Source organism: Neomonachus schauinslandi, chromosome 7 (genome assembly GCF_002201575.2).
Source record: "Neomonachus schauinslandi chromosome 7, ASM220157v2, whole genome shotgun sequence".
In the NCBI taxonomy this organism is placed as follows: domain Eukaryota; kingdom Metazoa; phylum Chordata; class Mammalia; order Carnivora; family Phocidae; genus Neomonachus; species Neomonachus schauinslandi.
This window is the reverse complement of record NC_058409.1, coordinates 6,544,280-6,570,893: the sequence shown is the minus strand read 5'-3', so window position 1 is coordinate 6,570,893 and position 26,614 is coordinate 6,544,280. Positions and strand designations below refer to the sequence as shown.

General features: G+C 58.8%; 1 protein-coding gene across 1 annotated transcript in view; it reads left to right on the top strand.

The window, feature by feature from the left end:
- The window catches only part of WNT9A (Wnt family member 9A), a 48,668-nt gene that overhangs the window by 1,370 nt on the left and 20,684 nt on the right, over window positions 1–26,614 (top strand). Inside the window, exon 2 of the mRNA XM_044917046.1 lies at window positions 12,866–13,107. Coding sequence (XP_044772981.1) covers window positions 12,866–13,107 — 242 coding nt within the window. The remainder of the gene's footprint in view (window positions 1–12,865; window positions 13,108–26,614) is intronic.

The following is a 26,614-nucleotide window of genomic DNA, read 5'->3' as shown; positions in this document are numbered from 1 at the left end:
GGGGACCCGGGCGGCCCACACCGGCGCGCGCCAACCTGCAGCGCCCTGTCGCCTTGAAGCGCGGGCTGGGGCCGCAGCGCCTGCGGCCGCGGGGATACTGACGCCCGCCCCGCCGGCCGCGGGGAGCTGGGGGTGGGGGCACGTCCGAGAGAGCCCCGTGGCCCGCGGCTCCCGCGCAGGCTTCTAATTAGAACCCACCGCCGCCGCGTTCCTGGGCGCAGGAGGAAGCGCCCTTCGCCCCCGCGCTACTCCGGAAAGGAAGGGCCCTGCCACCAGCCTCCTGGCTACCCCACACCTTGGGATCTCTGTCCTGTTGGCCCTGAGGCTCCCTGGCCTTGACCTACTCCCCCCTCCACAGACACACACAGGTATGCACCCCCCCTTTGCACCTGGGCCACATGAGTTGCCTCTGAATGGACCCGCACATGCTCCGATGCAACCCTGCCCTTTCCAGGTCCGTGGGGAGGGGCCCTTCCGCTCAGCAATCCAGCCAAGAAGAGTCTAGAGCAGCCCTTTGGCCGCAGAGAGAAGGCGTGCCACGAACCCCCACTCCCTGATTCTGTTTCCTGAGGAGAAGCCTCTCGGGCAGACCCAACCTCAGGGCTCCCTGGGGACGGCTGGTTTGCCCGCAGACCAGCTGGACAGGGAAGGGAGCCAGGTCAGAGCAGAGAGGAGGGCTCACAGAGAAAGACTCCGGGTTTCATAGCAGGGGAAAGCCTTTCCGTGTTCACGCCCTACCTGGCGGAGCCTCGCCCAGTGGCCCCTCCTTTCCCTGCCCTCCCTCCCCCCAGTGGGGCTGAGGGACCCTCTCTTTATAACTTCTCCCCTTCACGCCCAGCCTCCCTAATTGGTCGTTCTGTTTCATCCTCCCTGCCCCAGATGAAGCTGCTGCCCCCCCTTCTCCCCACACCGTGCATATAAAAGTGAAAGTAAGGGGGCTTTCTCACCTGCGGGAAGATGGGAACGCGCGGAAACAGCCCAGATCGGCAGTAATCAGGCTTTTGAAGTTGGTGTGGCTCCCGGTGGGAGGGGGGAGGGAGAGGAGAGCGGGCGGCGGCAGGAATTCCAAGGGCCACCCGCTCCTCTGTGCCTGTGGAAACGTCCCTCACCCGGGGCGCCAGGGTAGGTTCCAGCCGAACCGCAGAGACACACACGGTCCCAAGACCCACATGTTGAGAGTGCGCCTTGGGGGCCCCTCCTGTGGCGGCAGGTCCCTCCCCTCTCCCCTGGGAAGGCAGGACTCTCAGGGAGCTCCAGCAACGCAGAAGGGCCCCTGTGAACACAGGATGGCAGCAGGGTCAAGAGGACACACCGAACACTGGGACCAGAACCCAGGAGGCTCCGGTGCTCCCAGGCGCGCTCTGGGCCCCCTCCTCCTGCATCTGAGGCTGGGCTGAGGGCATCTTGTAACCCTGGAGGCCTCGCCTGGGCCCTGCAGGCCAGCCTGGGTGCTGTTCTGCCCCGCCCCCAGCAGGAGACCAGGCCCCTCGCCCCCCCCCCACCAGGCTGCTCTGCCCCATTCCCACCTGTTCCTGCCCGTTCTGGGCAGCCTGCCCACAGCCATCCGCCCCACACCCTCACTGCCCTGGGGTTACAGCCCCAGTGGCCGGCAGCTGCCTGGCCCTTCACCAGTGGCCGCCGGACCCGGGGTCCCCAGCACAGAGGCTGTGCCCTGGCGCAGACGGTACCTGGGCTGGCCCAGGACATACCCCTGCGAGGCCACCCCTGGGTCCGGTGCACAGCCTGGAACCTGCTCCCAGTGCAGTGCTCCCTGGTTCTGGCCCTCCCCAGCCGCCTCCCCACACACATCCTCGCTGCCAGGGGACTCCCAGCTAAGAGCCCCTAAGCCCTGCTTGCCCCCAGGAAGGCCAGCTCGGCCGCAAGTGTACCCCCCCTCCAGAGCCTCCTTTCTGCATGGTCCTCCCCCGGCTGCCCCTCCGGGCCCCACATGGGTCCCCACACGTGTCCACTGCTTCTGGGGTGCAGGTGCACCTCGAGTTCAGAGGGCGTGGCCAGCGAGGAGCATTCCAGGGAGGGGGTGCCCTTGTGGGGTGAGGAGGAGGGGAGAGCTGTGGGGTTACCTGTCACGTGACTCTGACCTGAGGGCTGAGCTTCTCAGAGAGCAGGGCCCACGCACAAGACTTCCCTCCTGAGTTGCCCTGCCCCTGGTGAGTCTGCACCCCTGCGCCCCTCCCCAGGGCAGCCCTGCCCCTCACTGCTCCAACCTCCCTGCTCCCTCTGCCTGCCTGTCTGTGTCTGTGTCTATCTGTCTCTCTGCCTCTCTTTGCCAGAGGCTGGTGAGGACAGTCGCTAGGCCATACGATCAGAGGAATCCAGACCGCAGGTGGACCCCTCTGGTGGTGTAGGACCTCAGGGTGCTGGGAGCAGGGTCCCCCCCCAACAGAGCCACCAGTAGCCACCCTTGTATCAAGGACATGGTCAGAGACTGGTTCTATAGAACCGCCAGGCAGGCACCCCCTCCGTCCCTCCAGAGCACAACGCACCTGCCTCCCCCCACCTCCGCTCCCCGGGCCTGGCTGCCCACTCAAGACTGTCTCTCCCAGGCCCCCTCCCTGCACCTCACTGGGCTCACTCTTCTATAAGATGACTTTCTGCGGCGTTTGCATAAACCTGCTAGAATGCTTTGTGGCAGGAGGACCAGACGGGGAGCACAATTAGGGAGGAAATGGTCTGTAAAGCCACACCTCCCGCGGTGGGTCCTCCTGCAGGTCTCCAGCTGCAGGGCTGGAGGGGCCCTGTCCCCCAGGCGGCTGCCATCGTCCCAGCAGGGGAAAGCAGGGCCTGGAAACCCCACTGGCAATGACAGGACCCGTCACACTGGAAGTGGTCCCCAGGCCAGAGCCGTCCTGGCACAGTTGTCCACGAAGAAACAGGGACACAAGCTGAAGACAGGGGACGCTTGGGGATGACATGGCGTCATGTACTTCTTTCATGCAGCATCGTTATGTACTTCGTAATAAGGGACTGGAAATGTAAAAAACCCCCAAGCCCAAGTTGTTAGGTCGAGAAGCACCTTCACATCGGCTGGCAAGCTGAGTGGGGGCTCCCCCCCGGGGACCACCGTCTCTCCACACATGGCCACATGGAGACTTCACATCTGCCCCTTCTAAGCCTGGCTGAAGGATCGAGAAGCCTCAGGAGGCGGATGTGGGCTCTGGGCCGGCTTCCTGAGGATGACAGTCATGCCCATACGGTGCCGCGAGGTGGTGAGCTGCCCGTCATGGGGGGCAGGAGAAGAGGCCCGAGAAGGCACAGCCTGCAGAGGCCCCGGCACCCTGACCGCCCCTTTGCAGAGCTAGCTGCGTCCCCAGCTGTGAAATCCCACGAGGGGTCTGTCCTTCCCGCTCTCCACCCTTCAGCCCTGCAGCTTCTCAGCGAGACCCTGTGGACCCAGGGAATGAATGATGGAGCCTCTCCTGGGAAACACGGAAAGCTACCGGGTGGGCTGTGCCCGGGACGGGAGGACACGGCTGAGCGTTCCCTCACGCCCTGGCTGACTTCCCAGCTCTGGGGCCGGGTCCCCAGCACACACTGGGCAGCGCTGCCTCAGTCTCCCTCCCGGCCTTCCCAGGTGACAGCCGGGAGGTGCCTCGCGCTTTGGTGCTTCCACATTCCTTCCCCAAGAAACGTGCCGCTGCCGCCCAGGGAAGCGGGCAAATGCATGGCCGCGGGCATAGGAGCCTCTGCCCGCCTGCCAGGACTTGCTCAAAGTATGTGTCAGTAATCCCGGCTCAGCCGGCGGGGCCGCGGGGGTGCTGGGGGGCTGCAGGCAGGGAGGGGTGGCCCAGCACGACCAGGGTCCTGCAGCTCCCCCTCCACGTGCCCTCCCAGGGCCCAGGGTGCACGAGCTCCGCGAGGGATCTTCCAGGCACCAGGGGCAGGAGCATGGAGGCACCGGGCCCCTCGGATCCCACCCCCCGGAGGGCGGAGAGAGAAAGCAGCCCCGGGGGAACCCAGGCAGGTCGGCACCCTTGGAGCCCTCGGCCCCGTGGGGCTCCCACACGGCCAGCTCCGTCCAGAGAGGACAGAGCCCGCCCATCTTGCTGGGCAGCCTGAGCAGGGCCACCAACCAGCCCCACACTCAGGGCTCTGGTCTGGGGACGGGAACCCCATGTCTCCGTGAGACCTCACACATTGTCCCCAAAGGGCTGACCCATGGGACCAGCCCGGGGCCCTCATCTGCAGAGACCCCCAGGGTGAGTGTGGGCCCCGACCTCCCTGCTGCCCCGGGGCCTGCGTGGAACTCTGTGCCCTCGAAGGACAAGATGGGGGAGCAGCACCTTGCGGCCTAGGAGTAAAAGGCCATGCAAGAAGAGGTGGCAAGCTTCCGTGGGGCCTAGAGAAGGCGGCTAGCGGGGCTGGGGGCACAGAGCCTTTCCTGGAGAAGTGGCCCAGCCAACACCAAGGTGCAGATGGACCCGCCATGCCATGGCTCAGCTCCCGTCAGGGAGCCTCGGGTAGAGTGTGGCCCCCCCACTCCCTGGAGAGCTGGGGAGACTGAGGCCGGGAGGGAAAGCGAGTGACCCACGAGCTGGGGCCCTCGTCCTGCCCCCTGCTCAGGCCCAGCCGAGGCCCCGCGCACAGTGCCCCTCTGTCCTTGAGAACTGCCTGAAGCCGCCACTGGCCCCGGGACCCTCATGGCCACAGCCCACGGACGCGCCACGCCTGCTGCGATGTGCTGCCCAAGGGAAACCAAACAGGTCCAAAGACAGCCAAGAGCCGGCCGCCCTGCTGAGACCTGCGGGGCCCAGCTCACAGGTGTCTCCTCCGTCTGGGGCTCTGTACCCAGAGGGGCCGGAGGGACCACCCCAGCCCCCTGCCCTGGCTGCGGCGCAGGCACGGTGGAACCCGGCGGGTGACGGCCACCAGCCCAGGCTGGGTCCTGGGCGCCTCCTTCCCCTGCGTGTTCTGGCCGGCACCTCTGCTCCACCCTGAGCAAGACGGCCTGGCAGGGCGCCCGGCCTTCCGACAGCGCTGCCCTCCACGGGAGGGAGAAAACCATTAGCGCTGGCGGGCGGCGGGTGTGGTTCACGTGGCCCCAGCCACAGGCTGGGACTGCAGTCAAGGGGCCACTGTCCAGACTGCACACATGTGTGCTCTGGGTGCAGGGCACACCCCCTTCCCGAGAAGCAGTAGCGTTCCCCGGCACCTGGAAGGCACACCGAGCCCGCCGTCTCCCCAGGACTCACGTCACCCACACATCTCCCGGGGTGACAGCAGTGCCGTGCAGAGCTGTCAGGTCCCGCTTGCACTTCGCCTCTCCGCTGCACGTGGTCCGCATGTCGAGGACCTCCTCCCAGGCCCCGGGGGGAGACCGCTGACCCTGGCTCTCGGGCGTCGGCCCCTCTGCTGTGTGGACAGCCCTGCAGAAGGTCGCTCAGAGGGGGAAGGGGTGCCGTGTCTGGGGGTGGGTGCCTTCAGTGTGGGGCGCTCTGGTTTCGAGGGGCCTTCGGGTATCGGGCAAGACGTCCAGCCGGGCAGCCGGGTGTTGGCGGCCAGTGCAAGGGTGGGTGCCTTCTGGGACGGCACCCTGCTCTGCAGGGAAGTGCACTGAATTCCTCACAGGCCGAATCACGGCGCCAGGTGCAGGGTGAAGGAAGTGGGCACAGCAAGGGTGGGGGCAGCCCCTGCCCCCCCAGACCCGCGGACCACCGCTCAGGGGACTATGGCACACACACCCCCCCCACTGCCCGTGAGAAGGGTCGGGACCTCACCGTGACCCAGACGGAGGGACAAAGGGCTACAAGCCCATGTCACCTGGACGCCACCAGCCCTCGAGGGAGCGGCCCTAAGTTAGGCGCCTCCCTTCCCTGTCTGGAACCGTTTGCACACCTGTAAACCCTGTGAGGCTGAGGGGGCAACTGGGGGATTAACCCAAAGCTCAGTGTGGGCTCCTGAGGGTTTGTGAGGCCTGGTCCATGCTGTGAACTGTCCAGTGGCCCCCCTCACAGTTCGGGGCGGGAAACCCCAGTTCACCTCCGCGGGGCCTGGGAGCGAGCAGCAGCACCCTTCTGGCCACCTCCGGAGAGACACCTGGGGTGTCAGCGGGCAAAACCGGGGCACAAAGTGTTCTATCGCAGCCGGGCGGGGGCAGGCACAGGCCGTCACTCACGCTGACCCTCAGTGACCAGTCAGCAGTGGACACGGGGCTACACGGGGCCCAGGAGGCTCGTGGTGCTCAGGGTCGTTAGTGCTGGCCACTTGAGTTTTGTTTATAGATATGTCACATATCGGGCTTGTCACAGGCTGATGTCTGTTCCCCCAGACTCGTGTATGGAGTCCTGACCCCCACTGTGACAGTGTTAGGAGGGGGGCCCCCCCAGTGGGAGTGGTGTCCCTATCAGAAGAACGAGAGACCAGGGGTGACACCGATACGTGAGGATCTCAAGGAGGCGGCTGTCTGCAAGCCAGGAAGGAGGTCCTCGCTGGACCCCAAATCTGCCGGCAGCTCGATCCTGGACGTCCAACATCCAGATCAGGAGAACTAAATGCCGCCCAGCCTGTGGCGTTTGCTGAGGCGGCCCACGCTTCTGAGACATTTGTCCCTAAGTGCTGTTTGGTCCACAGAGTATGCGATACATCTTAAGGGCGGCAGAGTATACGGAGAAGGGGGCCCTTGGGAGGCCATCCTGCCACATGAACACATGGACACGGGCCGAGATTCCTGGTCCAGGAGGTCCCGGGGCGCCATCCACAAGGTCGTGTGGGTCAGAGGGAGTCAGACAGAGCGGGCCAGCTGAGCCCGCAGCCACACAGGTGACCTGGCAGGGCAGGTGGGGCATCTGGGAGGCTGGTAGTGGCTAATGGTAGGCAGAGGCAGGAGGGATGCCAGGAGCCTAGATGGGAGAAGTAGCCAGCCTGCACAAGGGATAGGCAGCAGACAGGGGAGGGGTGGCACCGGGGGAGGGGCGGTAAGGGGGGCAGGGGAGGGGGGGAGGGGGGGCGGGGGCGGGGCGGCACGCCCGCGGGAGGAGCTCGAGAGTCGAGCACAAAGGCCAAGGCGGCTGGCGATGGGGGCGCCGTGTCCACCGCTGGAGCTGCACAGCGGGGGCCGGTCCCGGGTCTAAGCCGCTCGCAGGGCGAGTAGCCGACCGGACGCGGGTCTTCGCTGCGCACCCGGGGCCACCGTGCCGGGCTTCCAGCGGCTCACGCTCACCGGCCCGCTCGCGCTCTGCGGGTGGCAGTCTGGCTGGCTCGTCTGGGGTCCCCACTCGGGTCTCCAAGTGTTAGCCAGCCTGGGGGAAGAGCGTGCTCCCGACCTCGCCCGCTGTCACCCTTGGCAGCTTGCACTGGGGGGCCTTGCGGCTGCGCGCTCCGGGGACGCGGCCTCCCCATCACAGGGCCCCGGGTCTCCGACTTCTGCTCCCAGCAGAGGCTGTGCTTGGAGAGCGCACGGGGGCTATGGAGACCCTGATTCACGTCTGCCACACCGCGAGCAAGCGTGGCCTGTAGTCTGGTGCCGGCGGCCGGGTGGGGCCTCCCGGGGCCAGTCTGGGGGTGCCTGCTTCCCAGGGTTCAGAGCCCTGTGTCCCCTCTGGGAAGCTCCCGCCCCAGCAGCCTCGGCGCTCCGAGGGTGGGGCATGAGCCCAGGACCGGGACATGCCATCCTTGTTTGCCAGGACGGAGGGGACGAGGGTGGTCAGCAGCAGAGAGCACAGAACGGTCATCTCAGGAGACAGCGGGGACACTGATTAGCCATAGCGTGGCCTCACGTGTTTGCGCTTTGCTGCAACCCTGTGTCAGTCCTGTGTGTTTCTTCTCTGCTTGGTTGGGGAGGGCTTGCCCCCGGTCCCACTGCACCCACCCCATCATGCTCACATCTTGGGGTGGGGAGACCACCCCGGTGACTTGCTGTAGGCCATAGGCTGTCTTTCCGCCGGATGGCCTTTGTTCCCGGATATGACTCAGGAGCCCAGCGAGCGCTCAGTGCCGTTGCCTGCTTCAGGCTCGGAGAACTTGGGGAGACGTAGGGCACAGGGACAATGGCGCCCCTCTCCTACTCAGTGCCTCCAGTCCCCGGTGAGACCCCTGGACAGGCCAGTGCATCACCATTCCCCAGAGGTGGCCACAGGCCCCTGCAGCCCCTGCTCTTCTGCTTGGAGCCTCTCCCCACCCTCCTGTCCTGCCCCTGGCCTCACCCTGAGCGCTCCCACTTCCTCCCAGAAGGCTGTGGGAGGAGGGAGTTACAGACTGTGGTTTTCCCAGCGCTGATGGATCGGGGTATCTACCTTCTCTTTCGGAATTTGGATCCTGGGCGTGTGGGGGAATAGCGCACGTCCAGTTTGGGCTTTTTCTCCCGCTTTATTGAGATATAACTGACATGTATCATGGCGAGAGGTTAAGGTGTACGTGGTGATGATTTGATATGTGTATACATTACGAAATGATCACCACGATAAGGGTAGGGAGCGCCACTTGAACCTTCAATGTTTTTTTGACGGCTCCATCTTGCCTTTGAGGCCAAGCCAAATCTGGCGACCTCTCCTCACCCACGACACTGGCCCCCTCGGCTGTAGCTCTCCACCCTCCTCAGGCAGGGTCCGCAGTGCCCAGGCCCCCTTGGCCACCTGGCTCTGGAACACTTCTCTGGAAGAATTCAAGGAGGATCAGGCATTGGGTCCGGAGTGGGTGGGAGAAGAACCCGGCAAGGGTTGGTGGAGGCTGGAACAGCTGGGGCAGCATCTGGGCTGGCACCCTGGCCTCGCTCCCCGGCTCCGGGAGGTGGCGAGCCGGGGCCTGCCCGGGAGGAGGGCCGGCCAGGTGGAGGTGCTGGGGGTGGGGCGGGCAGGAGCTGACTCAGCACCCCGGAACCGGGCTGCTGCCAGCAGCGGGGAGCGTGGAAGTCCCCGCTCTGCTTCCCCTGGAGGGTGGCTGGGGGGCGTGAAGAAGGCCTGATGGCAGGCAGCAGGAGATGCTCTTCCCTGCTCCGACCTGGGAGGTGGGGGGCCCCAGGAGGCAGGCTCTGTGCTCTGTGCTGCAGGTGTGGGGCTCCGGGGTGCACTTTGCCCCCCTTCCAGCCCCCACCCAGAATGAGTCGTGGCTCTGGCATCTGGCAGGGAGCCAGCACCTCAGGACTGACAGAGTTGGTCTTTTTCCCCACTCCTTCTGAGTCTCCAAGCAAACCAGCACATTCAAGCAAGAGAGAAATGATCGAGTGCGTGGGTTTCCTTCTGGGCGGACTCTCCGCCCCCTCCTGGGCTGCGGCAAGGCGGAGACAACAGAAGAGCAGGCCCCAGGGAAGCATTCTGCCACCGGAGCCATGACGGGAGACCCCCCCAGCGCTCCACCCGAGAGCGTCCTGCAGTCAGACCAGATGCAGGGCCCCGGCAGGAGCACCGTGTGCCCACAACTCCTCTGCCTGGTTACCCCACAGCTAAGCACCCCCTCCAACCGCCCATCTGTTCATCTCCCAGGCTCATGCCCCTGAGCACTCGGGCCGGCTCGTCAGTGAGGCCTCCCGGTTCGCGGAGTGGAGGAGCCAGAGCGGCCAGGGCAGCCTCACCTGGGGTGACCAGCTCATCCAGCTTACGGTCCTGCACAAACTGGGACAGTTGGTGCCCAGCCTCGCCCCACCAGCTGGCCTCCAAGGCACCACTCCTGGGGCTCCTGGATGCTCGGAGGTGCACAGATTGAAAACCGTCAGCCTGGGTCCCATGGTCACCTCCCTGGCCTGGTGTGGCCTCCAGGACTGGCCATAGCAGCCCCTTCTCAGTCGGAGGCAGAAAGGAGGCTGGCGAGTGACCAGCCAGGCCACCGGGAGGGAGGCAGGGGTGGACTCCTGTATGCAAAGGCCGTAGGAGAATGCAGAAGGATCCTGAACCGGAGTCCGCCCACCCCACCCCAGCGCCTGCCCTCACAAGGCCGCCTGGCCACTTGCTTCTCGGGGACCCTCCCCCTGGGTCCCTCCACTCACGGGCGGGGCTGTCACCAACCCCTCCTGCTGACAGTCTCGGGTGAGAGCCGGGAATGCAGAGTGGGGAGGGGGCCCGCGGCCTGGGACGGCGTGTGCTCCCAGAGCACTTGGCGAGAAGCCCACGGCATGGCTTCGTGCCGGGCGGATGTGCGAGGTGGGGTTACCAGGGTTACTCCCAGAGATAGCCTGACGTGAGCCTGGTGCGGACCCGGGCCGTGGCCCCTGGGGCCGTGACAGGGGCCGCTGGTGGGTGGGGGCGTTGGCCCTGGCAGCACACGCGAGGATGTTCTGAAGGAGAATGGGGCTGACTACAGGTTCTGTGTGGGGGCTCCAGCCAGAGCCACAGATGCGGCCTGTCTCCCCACATCACCCCATTGCCTCCCCCGTCCTCTCTGCCCCCACCCTGTGCTCTGACCCAGCCAGGCCCATCTTCTCAGGCTGGATGCCTCACTTCCACCACTGGCCCCCGAGGTCAGAGAACCCTGATGTCGGCCTGCATGCCGCCTCTCGGCCCTTGCGTAGCCCACGTGCCCAGCTTCCCTCCCATCCTGCCACCCACCTGCTCGGCTGGTCCACTGGGAAATGCGGGGCTCCCCACGGGGGCAGCCCCTGCGGTCTCCACTCAGAGCTGTCCCTGCAGGCCAGGGTAGGAGAGCAAGGCCCAGACCACAGCACAGTTTCTGGAGAAGCAAGACCACACCAGTAGGTGAGGCAGAGAGCTGGTCTCTCTGGAAACTGCGGGGTTCACGGGACGGTGGGGGCAGGTGTGGGGAGAGTCAGGTCTGGCCCAGCACCTGGCACTCAGCATGGTCTGCAAGTAGTGAAAGAACCAGCCAGGGAACAAGCCCATCACGGATGAGCCAGCGCCCCCATCCCAGGCCGTACTGGGCGGCACACTCAGGGCCCAGGAGGCCTGCGGCGTCTGCCCGAGGTCATGTCTGGTTTGTGTGGCTCATCAAGGCACTGGAGTCAGGACAGACAGGACCTGTGGGGGGACTGTGCCGGGGGAGGGGTGTCAGATATTGGGGCTCAAATGTGGGAGAGACCCACGCTGCCAGGAGCGTCATCTGAAGGTGCGGACCATCCGGGACACGGGCCCACTGCCCACGGGAAGGAGGCTTGACTCAGGCACCCAGCTGCAAGATGCTGTGCTCTCCTGGGGAGAGACAGGTTGTAACTGTTAAGGGATGTTCTTGAGCAGGAGGAGGGGAAGGCGAGGACACAGCGGACGTGCGGGCATGCCCAGGAATGTGGGGAAACACACGCCATTGGTGGGTTTGCCCAGGAGAGCACGGCAGAGGTGGGAAAACTGCCCACTCCCCAGCTGGCTTCCTAAGTAAGGCAGCGCTGCCGCAGAGGGAAGGCCAGGAGGGTGACCTGCACGGGACCAGGGGAACAGGGCACTAGGCGCGGCCACGGGGACCAGGGGGACAAAGCCTGGGTCGCTGGAGGGACCGCGGACAGCGCAGGGCCTGCAGGGCATGCGCGGAGAGCCCACAGAGCGGACTCCAGCAGGACCGCAATGAGGAAGCTCTGGTGCTGAGGGGCGTGGGCTTCGAGCCTCAAGGAAAGGCGGCCTTGAAGATTTGGAAGGAGGAGGAGCGAAGGGTCAAAGCATCGCCTGTGTATCTCCCGAGGGTAGGTTTGTCTCGCTGACAGACAGTGCTTCCCAGCTTGTCGTGGCTCTGACCACAGCTGGATGGAACTGGGTTAGACCCAAGGTAGGACTTAGCTGAGGTCACGGCCATAACGCAGCTGTGTGGGCCGCTGAGGGACCCAGAAGCCTCTGTCCCTCCTTCTGTCTGGGTGGTCAACCTCCCAGGGCACAAGAAGAGCCTCTGGGGTTCAGCTGAGGCTAATGAAGCCGTCATTGACTCAGCTTCTTCCCCAAAGGAGACCCAGGCCCTCCCGCCTGGAGACCCCCAGATCAAGCCACCAAATACGCAGGGACCTTCCTGCCAGGCTGGGGGGCTTCTCTGCATCTCCGCTCCGGGCCTGGGACGCAGCGCACCCAGCAGCCCAGAGGAAGGAGAGCGATGGGAGAGCGCGTGCGAGACCCACCCCGGGTGGCACTGGGCGGGGGCGTGCCCGGAGCGGGCTGCGGCCTGCAGGGGCGGCGGGATCCAGGGTCGCGGGGGGAGCGGGCGGGGGCGTGCAGGGGCGGCGGGATCCGGGGGCACCCGGGGGGGGGGGGGGGGGGCGTGCAGGGGCGGTGGGATCCGGGGTCACCCGGGGGAGCGGGCAAGTGTTACAACTTGTCACCCATCTGATTGTAGAAGCTCTTTCCTATATGTCCGCAAAAGGACCTGGCACTTTTTCTTTGAAATCAAGGTGTAATTACATACAGTAAAATGGACACGGTTTGGTGGGTCTTGACACACAAACACGTGTGTAACCAACACCCCCATCCATCACAGAGCGCTCCCATCACCCAGCCCGGTGCGGTCCAGTAGAACTCTCCACAGGCACCGGAAGGTCGCATTTCTAACCAACCACCTTGGTAGCCACGGCCACGTTGGCTGGTGGGCCTGAGAAACCAAACCTCTCTCCTTGTTTCTGGTTTCACTTACTTTAAGTGTCGCCGGTGCGTGCGGTGAGTGGGAGGCGTGAGGGGCGATGTTCCCTCACGCACCTTCCACTCGGGCCGGTCCTCCAACCTGAGCTCAGGAGGACCCTGCGCCCTGGTTTGGGCCCCCATCCGCGACTGCGCCGGCCCCCATCAGCAGCGCACTGTGCTCAGTTTCTGGCCGGGGCGGGGGAAACAGTAGCTGTCCACCCTTGCTCCTGTGGGTGCGGACTTGGCTGGCTCCGGGCTGGTCCCAGTGCTGCGAATGTCCCCGGGGGTTTTGGCCGCTGCTGTGCCCCGTCTGGCCAGGGTCACTCCCTCCTCTGAGCACCGCCCCCGCAGCTGACCGGTCTCCTCCTCCCCAGGTCCCTGGCCGTCGGGCCCCAGTACTCATCCCTGGGCACTCAGCCCATCCTGTGCGCCAGCATCCCCGGCCTGGTCCCCAAGCAGCTGCGCTTCTGCCGAAACTACGTGGAGATCATGCCCAGCGTGGCGGAGGGCATCAAGATCAGCATCCAGGAGTGCCAGCATCAGTTCCGCGGGCGCCGCTGGAACTGTACCACCGTCAACAACAGCCTGGCCATCTTCGGCCCTGTGCTGGACAAAGGTACGTGGGGCGCCCTTCACGGCCTTCGGGTGGAGGCGGCAAGCCAGGCGGTTGGTGCCACAGGGCCAAGCAGCCCCCTTCACGGGCAGGAGCCGCTCTGTCTTGATCTGCCTCCGTGTCTCCCCTGCGCTCCGCCTGGGAACGGCATCTCCAGCACGTTGACCTGCCGTGCAGACCTCATTTCTCTGCACATCTCACAATGTCACCCGTTCTGGGGGTTTCCTGGAGCTTGGAGTGAGGTAGTTTCTCGCAGAGATTCCTCCTGTTTCCCCTTCCCCAAGGAGAAGGCTTCCCACAGGAACCAGGCCTTCAGGGGGGTCTTGGAGAGAAAACACAATTTTTTTTTTAACAGAGGGAAGGGAGGAGGGGTGGGCGCCGACAGAGCCACACTTCAGGAGTTATCCAGGGTGCTGAGGCCAGGGAGTTGTTTTAGGAAGAGGTAAAAGATGAGGGTTGGGCATTGGTTAACTCTTGGTGAAGAGCAAATTTTCACCAAAGATAGTGGTTTGCACAGTAATAACCATGTGATGAGCGTTCCAACGTCTGCGAATCAGAGGGCAGCAGGGCTGCGCCTCAGCTGGTCCCCGCACTTTCCCACGTCTGGCAGCCGAAGCTGCACTCAGCAGGATCACCTGAAAGTGGCCTCTGCAATATGGTGGCTGGGGAGGCAGAAAGGCTCCTTTCAAACTCAGCATGATGTTTTCAGGATCGGTCCACACGCCCCATGGGTCAGCACTTCCTTCCTTCCCATGGGTGAATAGTATTCCACTGTGTGGATCGGCTGCATTTTATTATGCATTCATCGTTGATGGTCATTTGGGTTATTTCCACCTTGTGGCTATTGTGAACAGAGCTGCTATGGACATTTTTGTACAAGTATCTGTTGGAATACCTGTTTTCAAATCTTTGGGATATATTTCTAGGAGTGGAGTTGTTCTGTATACGATTTGGGGGAAACACCACACTGTTTTCCACAGGGGCTGCACCATCTTACATTCCCATGAGCAATGCGCGAGAGTTCCAGTTTCTCCACATCCTCACCACCACGTTATTTCTGCCTCTTTCCTTATCCAGCCCAGGGGGTGCGAAGGGGTATCGCATTGTGGTTTTTATTTGCGTGTCTCTGATGGCTGATGATGTTGAGCATCTTTTCATGGGCTTGTTGGTCATCTGTATCTTCTTTGGAGAAGCATCTATTCAAATTCTTTGCCCAATTTTTTAAAAGATTTACTTATTTATTTGAGAGAGAGAGCACATGGAGGGGAGAGGCAGAGGGAGAGAGAGAATCTCAAGCACAGAGCACAGAGCCCAACTTGGGCTCGATCCCACGACCCTGAGATCATGACCTGAGCCAAAACCAAGAGTTGGATGCCCAGTTTACTGTGCTACCCAGGTACCCCTGCCCAGTTTTTTAATAAGGGTGCTTGCTTGTCTTTTTGTTGTTGAGTTGTCAGAGCTGTTTATATATTCTAGACACTGAATTTTTATCAGATCCATGATCTGCGAATAATTTCTCCCATTGTATAGATGGTCTTTTCATTGTTGTGACAGTGTCCTAGAATGCACAAAAGTTTTAAATTTTGGTGAAGTCCAATTTATATATTGAAATGTCATATCAAAGTAAGCATTGCCTAATCTAAGGTTACAAAGACTTACACTTATGTTTTCTTCTAAGAGTTTTATAGTTTGATCTTTTACATTTAATCTTTGATTTATAGGGAGTAAATTTTTGTGTATGGTGTGAGGTCGGGGTCCAACTTTATTCTTTTGTATGTGGAAATCCAGTTATTCCAGCACCATCTGTTGTTGAACAGATTATTTTTTCCCCATTGAATGGTCCTGGTCCCATTGTCAAAAATCAACTGGCCATGGATGTATGGATTTATTTCTTGACTCAATTCCATTCCTTTGCTCTATATGACTATCCTCTTGCCAATTCCACACTATTTTGATGGCTATAGCTCTGTAGAATGTTTTGAAGTCAGGAAGTGCCAATCAAATCCTCCATTCTGTTTTTCTTTTACAAGATTGTTTTGACAATTTGGGTCCCTTGTAATTCCATTATGAATTTTAGGATCAACTTCTCCATGCCTGTGAAAAAGGCTTTTGGGATTTTCATGGGCATTACATTCAGTCTGTAGATTATTTAGTGGAGTATTGCCATATTAACAATAATAAACCTTCTAATCTATGAACATGGGATGACTTTCTGTTTATTTAGGTTCTCCTTGGTTTCCTCCAGCAACGTTTTGTAGTTTTCAGTGTATAAGTCTTGTACCTCCCTCAGTAATGCATTTCTAAGTATTTTTTTCCTTTTTGATGGTATTGTATATGGAATTGTTCTCTTATTTTTCTTTTTGGACTATTCATTGCTACTATATAAAACACAAATAATTTTTGTTTTGATCCTGTATCCTGCAACTTTGCTCAATTTTTTGGTAGCTTTGAGAAGTTTTTTGTAGGTTCCCTAGGACTTTCTATGTATAGGGTCATGTCACCTCTGAATGGTAACAGTTTTAATTCTTCCTGTCCAATTTGTATACCTTTGATATCTTCTTCTTGCCTAATTGCTCTGTGTTGAGTAGCAGTGGTGAGAGTGGGCACCCTTGTCTTTTTCCTGATCTTAAGGAGAAACATTTCAGTCTTTCACCATCAAGTAAGAGGTTTGCTGTGGGTTATCCATAACGGCCCTTTATCAGGTTGAGGAAATTCATTTCTATTCCTCATCTGTTGAATTTTTGTATCATGAAAGGATGTTGGATTATATCAAATGCTTTTTCTGCTCCAATTAAGATGCCCATGTGGTTTTATTCCTTCATTCTCTTAACATGATGTGTTATTATTGGTTGATTTTTCTACACTGAAGCACCCTTGCATTCTTGGGATAAATCCCCATTGGTCATGGTCAATAATCCCTTTAACATGCTGGAGGATTTGGTTTGCAAGCATTTTGTTGAGGATTTCTGCATCAATATTTACAAGGGACATTGGTCTGTAGTTCTCTTTCCCTTTAGTGTCTTTGTCTGACTTTGATATCAGGGCAACACTGGCCTCAGAGAATGAGTTAGCAAATGTTTCCTGCTCTTCTGCTTTTTGTAAGAGCTTGAGGAGGATCGGTGTTGATTCTTCTTTAATTGTTTGGTAGGATCCACTGGTGAAGCTTTGCTTTCTTGGGAGGTTTTAAGTTACTGGTTCAATCTCATTACTTGTTATAGGTCTGTTCAGATGTTCTATTTCTTCTTAAGTCAGTTCTGGTATTTGTGTGTGTCTAGGAATGTATCCATTTCATCTAGGTCAATGTTTCATTTGGAAGAATAGCCTTGCCAAATGTAGAATTCTTAGTTGACAGTGTTTTCCTTCAGTACCTGATATATATCACCACTGCCTTCTGATTCTGGTTTCTGATGAGAAATTGTGTGTTAGTCTCATGCAGAACCCTTTGTACCTGACAAGATGCCTCTCGCTGTTTTAAAGATTCTCTTTGTCTCTGTCTTTAGATGGTTAATTAAAATATGTCTCAGTGTGGATCTCTCTATATTTATACAACTTGAAGTTTGTTGAGCTGCCTGGAAATATTACTTCAAGTCCTTTATCAAATTTGAAACTTTGGGGCCATTATTTCTTCAAATATTCTTTCTGCCTATTTCTCTCTATCCTCTCCTACAATGTGGGGTTTGTTGCTACATTTGATGGTGTCCCACAGGTCTGTTCATTTTTCTTCATTCTTTTTTCTTTCTGCTCCTCAGACTGCATAATTGCAATTGCACTATCTTCAGGGTCACTGATTCTTTCTTCCGCTGCTCAGTTGTGCTGTTGAAAACCTCTAACAAATATTCTGTTTCAGTTATCGTACTTGTCAGCACCACAATTTCTATTTGGTTGCTTTTTGTAATTTCTATCTCTTCACTGATATTCTGTCTTTGTTGAGACTTTGTTCTCTTGGTTTCTTTTATCCCTTTGAGCATATTTAGGACAGTTGATTCAGAGTCTTTGCCTGGTACATCCAATATTTGTGCTTCCTTGGGATACTTTCTGGTAATTTCCATTTTCTGTGAATGGCTTGTACTTCCTTGTGTCTTTGCATGCCTTGTAATTTTTTGTTGAAATCTGTGCCTTATGATCATTATGAGATGGTCACTGAGGAAATCAAATTCTTTCCGCTCCTCAGAGTTCGGTGTGCTTGCTGTGGGTTGTAGTTGCTTGTTTGTTTAATGACTTGTCTTTTAGCTTGTGGTCAGCTAGCGGTTTGGCAAAAATTTCCTTAATGTCTTGGAGGCGAAAAAAAAAAAAAGAAAACAAAGCAAAGAAAGAAGACTTCTCTGGTCTTTGCAGATTGTCTGTGTTGTGCAGGCTTTCAACATTAGCTTGTCTGCTCACAGCCCTGCCTTAGCCTTTGGTTCCTGCCTGCACTGAGCCTGAAGATCCGCTGTGGATGGAAGTCCACAATCTCTCCTGAGCATGCTCTCTGCCCTTGGTGTGCACATGGCTTTAACTCTCCTGGTACACACAGCAGCTTTTCAAACCCTTCATTCCCCAAAGCAAGTCTCCCCAACCTTTTTCCCCCAGATGATTACCATGTCTATTGTTGGCCCCAACTATAATTTTTTGCTCCATACGGCAACACTTGTTCATTTGATTTTCAGTGTTTTCCAGGAATATCCTCTGCTTAGCCACTGTTCTACCCTGAGAGAGTTCTGAGGTAGGCATCAGTTTTTCAGGTCAAAACACACAAATTCTTGAGGAGCAGCCTCCACTCTGCTCCTTCTGGAACCATCCACCCACATGGGAACAATTCACATTGCCACCTCAAGACTTCACTGTGCCAGGCAGGGTGGTGCTGTGACCAAGTAAAAATGCCTCAAAGCTCTGCTAACTTGTCAGAGACACCTTTTCCTTGATTCAGCATTTGCTTGGTTGCTAAAAACCTTGAAGTCCCTTCCAGGGCTCTGATAGCATTGGCTCTGACAGTTTCTGCCCCATTCTTTCCATGTTTCTGTGGAGGGATGGGCCCTTGGAGCTCCTCACTCTGCCATTCTGCTGATGCCACTCCATACCATCTTGCCCAAACTGGCCTTAGAGGCCAGACAGAGACACATTCTGTTAGTGGAGGCAGTTACAAAGGCTCACTTGGGTTCTAAGGTAGGGGACCCAGACTGCACCCCTCAGTGGCATATCGAGGTCCCCAAGGGAGACAAGCATGAAGGATGGAACATGCACTGGTGCAGCTACCTCTGGAATGCGGAGGAAGGAAGGACAAGAGATGTCTGGGAGGAAGATACACTGGGCCCTGGGACCGCTAGTGTGCATGGAGGGGAAGACAGCTGAGGAGGGGTCCCGAGAGTGCAACCAAGCATTGCAGGGAGGGTTGGTGGTGCCAGATTGCCTTTGTGCAAGGGCCTGAGGCTCCCCTACTTCAGGCCCACAGGCCATGTAAGGAAGGGAGGGGGAGCACACCATGTGACCTTGACTGGTGAGTCAGTTGGCTTCCTGGAGTGTCAGCGTCCCTGTCTATAAAATGGGAGACTAATTGCCACTCAGCTGACTTCACAGAGCTGCTGGTAAGGCTAATTACATGGTAGTCCCCACGGGGACAGCTGCTGCCGTGTGTGGGAGGAGTTAGGGTCACAGGATGCTGTGGTACATCAGCTGTGTGAGGGCCTGTGTGTGTGTGTGTATTTGTAAGTGTGTGTGGTGTGGTGTGGTGTGCATGCATGTATGTGTGCATTTATGTGGTGGGTGGGTGTACATGTATGGTACATGCATATGTGTGCATGAGTGTGTGCATGCATGTGTGTGGTATGCGTGCATGTGTGTGTATGCATCTGTGAGCGCACATGTGTGTGAATGAACGTACACATTCATGTGCATGCAGGTGTGTGCAGATGTGTGTGCACATGTGAACACACCAGTATGGTGTGGTTGCCACCCACACAGGTCCTCTGCTGTGCCAGTGGTGTTGTGGCCTGAGGAGACATATTCAGCTGGCCCCTAGACACCCCTGAATGCTTCCTGCCCCCCCCCAGGTGAGAAGAAATGTCAGGGATTTCAGGAAGGAGACGGAAGCCTGACCTACCTGAAGCAGCTGCCAACTGGGTGGTGGAGGGAGGCAATGTCGGGTGGGGTCAGAGCCCACCTGGAAGCCAGGAAAGGAAGCATGGGCTTACTTCTGGGCTCTATTTTACCCCATGGTCCACATGTCTGTTCTCTGCCTGTTCTGCAGTACAGCTGGAAATCAAGAAGTGTGAATCCTCCAACTTTGTTCTGTTTTTTCGAGACTGTCTTCACTATCCAGGACCCCTTGCCATTCTGTATGGATTTTAGGATCAGCTTGTCAGTTTCTGCAAAAACAGAAGCTCACATTTTTAGGGAGTGTGTTGAATCTGCAGATCACCTTGGGGAATATTGCCATCTTGATATTAAGCCATCCAATCCATGAACATGGGATGTCTTTCCATGAATTTAGGCTTTCTTCAGTTTATTTCAATGACATCAGGCACTTTTCAGCATACAAACCTTGCACTTGCTTTGCTAAATTAATTCCAAAGTATTTTACTCTTCTTGATGCTGTTGTAAGTGAAATTGTTTCCTTAATCTCACTTTTGGATTGTTCATTGCTGGTGCATAGAAAAGTATGATTGGTTTCTAATATCGAGCTCATCATCTGTAATGTTGCTGAAGGTTTATCAGTTCTGAGAGATGTTTTGTGCATTCCGTAGGATTTTCATATCATTGGCTAACAGGAACAGTTTTCCTTCTTCCCTCAAATCTGGATACCCTTTTTTTTTCTTGCTCCTTGCCCTGGCTGAAGCCTCTGGCACAATGTTGGGTGGCAGTGAGCAGAATGAGCACCCCTGATTTCCTCCTAATCTGAAAAATGGCTTTCAGTCTTTCACCACTGGGTATACAGTTCTTAAGTTTTAAAGATCCAGGTGTGAGGATCTTCATTCATATCAATCAATTGGTGACATGAGAGAGTTTTGATATAACGTGGCTCTCAATTCTTTGAGTTTTTTTTCTGAGTTATATGTGACAAAAATCACATAATGATCTATTATCAAAAATTTTAAAAATCTGTCAGCTCGTGGCCCGGTTGGGTCCTCCTTTCACTCTGTGGAAAACAAGGAGTTGGATGATGACCTGATTTGCACAGAGCTCCATGACCCAGTTGTTATCAACATGGCCTGGAAGCCTGCGGTCCCCTCCTGGGACAAGTGGGAGATGGTGGTTGTAGGGGTGCAGGCAGAGAGGAAGGGAGGATGCCTTGGAACCACCCATGCTGTCCAAGGACCCTGGCCCATTTCCATGCACCCCCCTGGGATACACAGACCTGCCTTGGAGTCCTCTGGGGTAAGCCATCATTCCCACTGGGATGCAGCATCACCCTCCCTGGCCACAAGTTCCATCCTTTCCCCATATGTTCATACATTGGGCTGCATCATCTCAGAGCCAAACCCACAACTCTCCAGTTATGCTCAGACATGCCTGCAAGCTCCTCAGTCGGGGTGGCCCCAAGGGCCCTTGGCCTCTGCACCCACTCTCTGCCGCTCTGCCCTTCTGCATTACCACCAGCCCCTCCCTGGGCCCTCTCCTGGGGCCTTATCCACTCCCCACCTGCTTCAGACATCGCTGCTGCGTACAGACTTCCCTGCCCATCCAGAGCGACCTGCCTCTGCACCTCGTCCTCACTGCTCCCCACACTCTGAAACTGGCTCCGTCCCTGCAATCCTCATTCTCTCCAGCTCCATCTTATCTTTCAGCCCTCTGCCCAGGCCTCCAGAGCTGCCCCATGTTTCCTGACCCCGTCCCCACCACCAGTCTCCCGGGACAAGCACCAGGCCCTGCAGGGTACCCTCAGGTCTGCTGGGGTCCCCTGGCACACCCAGCAGGTGTTCCTGCAGCACAAACGGAAGGCAGCTGCTAGAGGAGTGCCAAGGAGTGCTTGGCACAGAGCTGGTGTTTCAGAAGGAGGTGCTGAGCAGATGGCTGGGCTTCCCAGGGGAGGTGGCACCTGAGCTGGATCTCAAAAGTTTTTCTCTCTCTCTTTAAAACATGTTTATGGTGCTTTCTGGGGCTGTGCTAAGTGTTTTAACACGGCAGGAACTTGAGTCCTAACCCCCATCCAACCAACTGCTGCTAGGGTTGCAAGTGAGGACGCCGAGGAGCAGTGCAGGGGTCAGGCCGGGACTCCTGTGTGGGGCTCTGTGGGGTGCTGGGAATACCTGACAGGGCTCTGGGAGGAGAGCAGAGCTCTCTGCTGGGACAGCAGGCCCTCCTGTGCCCAGGGGGTAGGCACCCAAGGAGCAGACAAGCCCCTGGCTTCTGGGCTGTGGTCCCAGAGAGCTCCCACCCTCCCCTGCACCCCCTTGTTCCTTGAAAGCCTGTGTCCTGGCCCCTCTCCTGCAAAATGTCCATTTATACCTATGTCCTCCATGTCCCCTCCCAAGACCCTCCCCGCGTCCACTCCCCTGTGTCTCCTCCCCCACCCCCAACCCCCCTCTGCCGGATGAAAATGGTCTCAGCCCCCAGGCCCTCACCACTTAGCTTTAATGGAAGGAGAAATCCCCCTCTCCCCCTTGCCTGCTGCAGGGCTGAGAAATGGCGGAATTCATTGTGGCCAAAGAGCTGAATGGCCCTCGAGGAAGGAGCCCGCCAGGTACCCCAGAGAGAAGCCAGCTCTGGGAGGCCATTGTGGAGGCCCCAGCCTGCCCGCCTGGCCGCGCCTGTGGTAATCAATCTGATTGGATTAGGGTCAGGGCGACCCTAATCGTGTCAGAGGTCACCCGGGCTTTGTGGCAGGGTCCACGGGGCGCCTGGCCACCCCTGCTGAGGCGGCCTCTTGAACAGAGCTTAATGCCGCCCAGCCAGCTGAGGAGAGGGGCCCAGCCCCGTGTGGACGTGTGCGAGCGTGTGCATGTGTGTGTGAGCACGTGTGTGGGGGGCTGGGTCGTGCAGCTGGACCTCTGGAAGCCGCCAGAGCGGAGCGTGGGGTTGGGCGCTAGAAGTGAGCCCAGGCTGGGAAGAACTGCCCTTTGCCCTTGCTCCAGAAGGCAGCAGACCCCGTGTAACTTGCGTCCTGGGGCAGAAAGCATTTGAAGAATTTTGAGTGTGTGGCAGCTATCTGTCCCTCCAGGCAGGCCCCCAGGCACCTGAAGGGCCTGCTTTCCCCGAGAGCTGGCCAACACCTCCTCTTGACCGCCAGGGAGGTGAGGGAGGGGGTGGGGAAGACACAGAGCAGGCAAGGCTGGTCCCAGGGCTCAGTGCCCCAGCAGACAGGCCCACTGAGGCCCACTGCCAGCCTGGAGGAGGTCCGGCCAGGACGTGCCCCTGAGGGAGCTCAGTGGTCACCGTGGCCCAGGTCCAGGCCAGTGGGCTTTTGGGCAGCACGTAACTGCAGGAAGAGGGGAGCGTGCCTCTCCCCCCAGCACCCCAGCCTGCACTGTCCACTCAGTCAGAGTGGCTACCCTGGGGTCTCAGGGCCAGGGGGACGCTGGGCCTGCCCCTCTGAATCAGGGAGCAGGTGTCCCCGGCAGTATATGGGGAGGGGGCTTCACTGCCCATGCAGAGAGATGGGCTGGCCCTTGCCTGGGGGTCTACACCTGGACCTCAGCCGCTAGGCAGCTGAGATGGGGGCCGGGGCTGACCCTCTCAGCATCAGTCCTGGTCCATACTGCAGGACTCCCTGAGCCTCTGGGGCGACGTCCACAGGTGTCAATCACGTTTTCAGCAAGGGTGTGCCCTCCCCCAGACGGTGACCTTCCTTCGCAGCCCCCTGCCGCTGTCCTTGGTCAGTCTCCTTGAGGGCCTGCGCTGGGGAGGAGGTGGTGGAGACATCTCCCCCCGGGCACCTCCCGGAGGAGCCCCTCCCCGCGGCCGGGCTCCAGGGGGTGGTCTGCCTGCCGCCCTGTGTGTCCCGGCCGGCGCAGAAGCTCGGGGCTGGGGCAGGCCGGCCAGGACGGCCCAAGCCTCAAGCCGCAGGGCTCAGGAGGGGCCGGGGAGGAGATGCAGGCCCCGGGGGAAGCGGCGTCCCGAATCCAGGTTGCGACCCCTGACCCCCATCGGAAAGTGTTTCGGTTCGCGGTGGCTGGGGGGCTCGGCCGGTCTCCACGGCCTCCCCTGTATATCATTAACTCTGCCCAGCGGGGGGGTGTAGAGGGGCCAGGAGAGACCCCGGCGACACCCCGCCGCGCCCGGCTCGGAACACAATGTCCCCACGACGAGGACAAGATTAAGCACAAGGGAAAGTGAAATGCTGGGGGCGATTCACACGCCCTCGGGAGAGCTGCGCTGCGGCGTGTGAATAGCGCGCCCCTCTCGCGCCGGCGGCCCCTGGGCCGCGCATACCTCCCGGTTGCTAGGACGGGCTTGCTATGGCCTAATCGCCGACGAGGGAGAAATTCATATAAAATATCGCGGGCCATTGTGGGCCTAACGCGGCGTGACAGTGCCTCACAAAGCCAGATTCATTAGCCCCAGCAGGTAATCAGGACGCCGGCCGCGCCGCCGGCCGGGCGGTGTCAGGGGCCGCGGCCGCAGGGGGCGCGGGCCGCATTCCGCTCTCAGGTGGCTCCTCCTTTGTGCGGGACGCGGCCGGGGGTTAACGAATGCCGCCGCATCGGCCCCTCCCGGACGCTGCCCGCTGCAGACCGAGGAAGGTGGGCGTCGGCGGAGGGGCCGAACCCGCTGGCCCAGGGCTCTGGCCGTCCTCCTGGCCGTCTGGCCGTCTGGCCGCTGCGTCTTGGGCCTCGGGGGGTGGAGGAGGCGCCAACTTACCGCCTGTTCTTACTGGCCAGAGGGAGGGAGGTGGGAGCATCTGCCGGCCTCTGCACCTGCCCAGGTGGTGCAGGACCTGCTCGTCTGTGTCCCCCTCCCTCCGCCCCTCACCTGCCAGGCGGGCAGTGCCCTGGGAGGCCCCAGAGGGCGATGCCACCTTGTCGTCTGGGTCTGGTGTATGCCGGGGGTGCCACACGCTGAGAGCTCGTAGTGATGCTCCAGGAGCAGCGGCTGGGAGCGGAGAGAAGCCTGGGGGCTTGGCACCTCCAGGAGCCCAGGCCCCCGGAAGGCCCATCCAGCCGTGGGCACTGCAGCTGCGGAAAGGAGCATGCTGTTTGCTCAGAGCACCGGGAGGACTCGGCAAGGGTCCAGGCTGACAGGGCTGGCCTGTAGGAGGGGGGATGCACCCCCACACCTGGCAGAAGGGAAGCCGCAGCAGGGCATGCTCAGCGAGCCTCCTTGCAAGGTGCTGGGGTGGTGGGAGAACCCCTGCCCTGGCCAGGGCACTGTGGTTGCAGGCAATGCCACGGGGGGCTCCATGATGCAGGAGAGCATGCCCTCCACCCCCTGCACCCCCTTCTGCAGACCTGTGGGCTGCACCAACCTCAGTGCCATGGAGGTCTTGCCCCAAGGTCAGCACTGCCCAGAGGTGAGACAGCTTGGGGTCGCAGGGCGCCTCAGCTGAGGGAGAGCCCTTCCTCTGCCACGGGTCAGCCGAGAGAGGGTTCTGATAGGCAGGACCTGCAACTCTCAGGGGAGCTCGCCCCCTACCCTGCCCTGGGCCTAAGTCTCTGCCTCCCACTAGCCGACTGGAGACAGGCCCCTAAGTCCCGAACGCTGGTGACCAGGGGCCAGCCTTCGTGTAGGGGCCAGACAGAAAGTCTGCAGCCCATTGCAGGAAGGAGGGGATGTCAGAGATCCCCCAAGATAGCCCCCCATGTCCCTCTGATGTGGAGATTTCAGAGCCCCCCATATTAGCCTCTCTGTGTCCTCCTGATGGGGAGAGGAATCTGAGCCCCCATATTAGCTCTCGGAGTACCTCTGAAGAAAGCGGTGTCAGGGCCCCCCATATTAATCCCCTGATGTCCCTCGGATGGGGGATTTATCAAAGCCCTCCATGCTACCACCCCCATACATCCATCTTAAGGACGTGGTATCAGAGACTCCCCTCCCCCTCCCCATGCTCCCTCCTCTCTCCTGCCCAGGTACCATTTGGGGGCCCGCTTCCACAGGTCTGCTGGGTCTGGCCACCATCTGGAGGAGGGGCGGGGGGTCTGTGAGTCATGGTGCCCTGGGCTGTAATAGAGCCTGGGGGTTCAGCCCAGGGTTGCATCAGAATCACCTGGGGACCCTTTAGAGAAATAGGTGTCCCTCCAAGAACATGGCCCGGGACCCAACATATGTATGCCGTGATACGCTGCCCGGGGAGGCTGCTGCTGGGGCAGCCCCTAGCCCTCCTCCCTGCAGGGTGTCCAGAGGGGTCCACCCAGGCAGGCAGAACGTCCCAGGAACTCCATTTCATTGATCAGGGGTCACACCTGAACCACAGCCCCCTTCCAGGAGCTTCTGCTGCCGGAGATCACACGTGTTTCTCAGAAAGGCCCCTCCAGCACCCCCTAAGTCTCATCCCAGGAGCATATGTCCTCTCCTTCTCGTCACTGTGCGCCCCCACAGTCTTCCCCCAGGAGAGGACAGGTGGGCCAGCTACCTCAAGGATGCAGCCAGCAGAAATACCTGGTGGAGTCTCAGGACTCCTTGTTGGGGGTGCAGAGCCTCTCCCCGGGCCCTGTCTGGGCTCAGCATTCACTGCTGTGGGTGAGCAGTGGGTCAGCCACTGACCTGCTCTGAGCATGCTGGGGCTGAGGGGGCCTGCAGGACCCATGGCACTTGTGGGCAGAGAGGAGTGCCCCTCGTCCTGTCTGGGCCAGTTCCCTCAACAGTGATACAAGGATCTGCCAGCCCCAAGGCAGGGTGACCTGCTGGTCCCTGCTGAAACGGCCTCCTGGGTGACCTCTCTGCAGGAAGGTTAGCTCCAGAACAGAGGCTGCAGCCTTCTTGTCCGCTAAGAACACAGTCAGTGCTCAATTAATGGTTGCCAGTTGCCAACTTCATGGTGAAATGTGAAAGGTGAACTTTCTTCAGCACAAAGTACCCTAGAAACATAAACTTTTTGTTTGTTAAGATGTTTTTTCCTGAAATTATGATAGTTATTTTTTATACGTCTTACTCTCCCACAAAAAAAGTAAAAGCAACCACACTTGGCGATCCTAATTCGGTCCTCAAATGATCTCTGGTACTTCACAAGCCTGTGAAATTCGAATCTGGAAACAAGAATTTGTTAAGATCCCTCTAATTTTAAAGTTCTGAAACCCAAGGAGGCAAAGTTACTGCCAAAGCCCATCTCATGGGTGACACATTAGGTTCCACTAGCCTAGCTCTGAGGGACACTGTGGGGCTGCTCTCCCTGCCCTATGCCAGACACCCAGCTCTCACCACACAGGACTCCCTCAGCTGCCCCAGACGTTACTCATCCATCCATCTACCGTCCATCCACCCATCCATCCATTGTCCATCCACCCATTCATAAATCCATCCATCCATCCACCCATCCATCTACCGTCCATCCATCCATCCATAAATCCATCCATCCACCCATCCATCCACCCATCCATCCATTGTCCATCCACCCATCCATAAATCCATCCATCCATTGTCCATCCACCCATCCATCCATCCA